Source organism: Buceros rhinoceros, unplaced genomic scaffold (genome assembly GCF_000710305.1).
Source record: "Buceros rhinoceros silvestris isolate BGI_N320 unplaced genomic scaffold, ASM71030v1 scaffold6977, whole genome shotgun sequence".
Taxonomy (NCBI): Eukaryota; Metazoa; Chordata; class Aves; order Bucerotiformes; family Bucerotidae; genus Buceros; species Buceros rhinoceros.
Window position 1 is genome coordinate 33,353 of NW_010423855.1, and position 2,626 is coordinate 35,978.

The 2,626-nt window shown below is 46.9% G+C and overlaps 1 protein-coding gene across 1 annotated transcript in view; it reads right to left on the reverse strand.

Annotated features, from left to right (window-relative positions):
* Positions 1 to 2,626, reverse strand: part of PPP2R3A (protein phosphatase 2, regulatory subunit B'', alpha) — a 42,369-nt gene that overhangs the window by 8,024 nt on the left and 31,719 nt on the right. The window contains exons 8-9 of the mRNA XM_010140568.1: positions 1,002 to 1,050; positions 333 to 422 (exon numbers count right to left, since the gene is read on the reverse strand). Of these exons, the coding sequence (XP_010138870.1) occupies positions 333 to 422; positions 1,002 to 1,050 (139 nt within the window). The remainder of the gene's footprint in view (positions 1 to 332; positions 423 to 1,001; positions 1,051 to 2,626) is intronic.

A 2,626-nucleotide genomic window follows, 5' to 3' on the forward strand; every position in this document is an offset into this window, starting at 1 on the left:
TCCCTACAAGCCCATCTTAGCACTTACTACATGCACGAAGGCAATGTGCCTACCTACTGCCAACAGCTCATGGATTTATCCCCAGAGCCTGGGCTTCATGGCATGGGGTAACCAAAGGAACTGATGACTACCAAGACACAACGTTACAAGAAAACTCTGATTTTACATAATTTTTCCTCAAGAAAGGCAAATGATTTGACCAAATGTTGACAGTAAATTGCTTCCTGGAATCCCAGGTACCATCTCTTGTAGAAAGCAGGAGGTCACAGAAGTTTCTATCATCTTATCTACTCATCTCAATACTTTTAATAAGACGCAGGAATCAGTCAGACCTTGTAGCACTCCTTTTGTCTTCCTCTGAAATCAAGAGCCACACAAAATCAGCATAGCTCATGCGGCCTTCCTTTTGAACTTCACTGCCTCTGGAAGACATGAGAAAAAAGAAAAAAATCATCAGGCTCCTAAATACTCAGAATGTTATCAAACATGTTTTCAAAAGCCCCAGATCATTGGTAAGAAAAAAATGGAGCATTGCCACCCATTCAGACTGCACCAGTGCTGCATTTAGCAGCACCAGTCCTTGTCTGCTTCCCCACAGGCACAGCATTTGCTGCCCTGCTGTCACTGCAGAGCTGAGACTCATCTATCACATCCCCTCCCACAACATGTGCTGGGCTGGTTTACTTTTTGGAGACTTTACAGCAGTGCTCTCCAGTTATCCCTGTGCCACCGTGGGCCACAAACACACAGTGCTTGCATTTTCCCTCTGGCTATGCCCAGCTTGTTCTACAATGAGGTCTATAGGTGGTCATCCTATTGGATTTTTAAATTTGTTTTCTTAAGATACCCTGAAGTCTCACTCCATTTACAGGCAGCTCCAGCTGAAGCACCATGTTGGAAACCATTCTGATCAGTGGGGATTTCTGAGTATCTTGCTATTTCTAATCAACCTGACAGAAACTCCCTTTACTTCTGTCCCCAAACAGTATGCTATTCCTCACCTCACCACTGCGCCGCTGAATATTCGCTCAATAATCCTGTTTGATAAAGCTGGAAACAAAGAGAACATGGAGAAAATGAAGCTAGAGGTCACAGGAATAACTACAATCAGTTGTTTATGCTGAATCCACTCAAAGCCGTTTCCCGTTGCTAAAAGAGCGCTCTATCTACATTGCCAGTTTAACCACTTTACTGGGCTCTGTTCAGCAGCATTTTGTAAAAAACAAAGATGATTCTTCAGTGCATCGGCCTTTGTGTCCTCCCCAACACCACTTCCCCACAAATATGGCAACGGTGTGTTATCTGGATTCTTGGATGTGGGCAATGTTACTCCTACTGTGCTGCAGTAGGATTTGTCACATAAGCAAATCCTACTGATAGAAGGAGACTATTTCAGTGTGTGCTGCGAAAGAAGTTCAAATCCCTGCAAAACAGTTCTTAGCGGAGCTTGTACAAGTTGTGGCAACCCTGCTGTAGGAAAGGACAGTGGAATCCAAGGATCGTTTGAGGCGAGTAGGAGGGCTTTGCCAGCCAAGAAACGTGTGGGATAGGTTGTTACAGCAGAGACACACCAGCCAAGCAGCAAGGACCAGTTTTGAGCACGGTTTGCACACTGACCTCACCCTCCTAGACTCCTGACACTCTTCCTTTAGACCCCCACCTTTGCTCCTTCTATAGATTCTCCATTGCTTCTGTAGTCCAGGGACACTTCTGACACACCAGCCAGGCAGATACAACCTGCACAACCCCTCAAATACCCCTGGCATAGTGCTGACGTGCTGCTGTACCATTGCACTGACAGCTTCTCCTCTTCACCCTACGCATAGCATTCCTCCTATCTTTAGCTCCCCAGCACCCAGTGCTCTCAATTCTCCTGTGTGACAAACACTCCAGCCTCCTAGCAGGGACCAAGCCTCCTACATCACCACATCACCTAACCCATCCTCACCCCATCCAGCGCTATTATCAACGCTCCTGATCCCTGTGACTGCCATGCTCACCCAGAACCGCCATGGCCTTCCCGCAAATGCCTGCACTCAGAACAGATGGGCCACCACACCACTCTGACACACACGCATACCTACAGCATTGTCATTCTCACACCCCTCTCCCTCTTCCTTACTTCAGCCCACTAGGGTCTTGGCTCCTATAAAATGTCCCCATCCCCGGAGCTCCAGCAACACCCGACAACGTCCCATCTCCAGATCCCTGTAGCCCTATGCACCACACCTCACCCCATATTTCACCTTTCCTGCCACCTCCAGTCACATGTTGCATCCAAACATCCCATTCACCCAAATCTGATTCTCCATCCCAGACCTACTTTCCCAAAAGTGCAGCAACTGCACAGAAGAATCCAAGATGACTTTGTCTTCAGGACTCAACATGCTGGTGCAGAGCTCAAGCTCTTGTCCAGGATATTGCATCATGAGTCCTAACAAGTAAGCACATGGGCATATCGTGCTCTCAGAATATGGATAATCTTAAAACCAGCTGATCTGAGTGCCTCCATCTAGCACAACGCATACAGAACAAATGCCTCTGGATTTTCTTAGCCCTTTGTAGATTTGTATTCCATTAACTTATCCATGGCTCTTGAACCTTTGAAAACTCACAGCAACTGCTG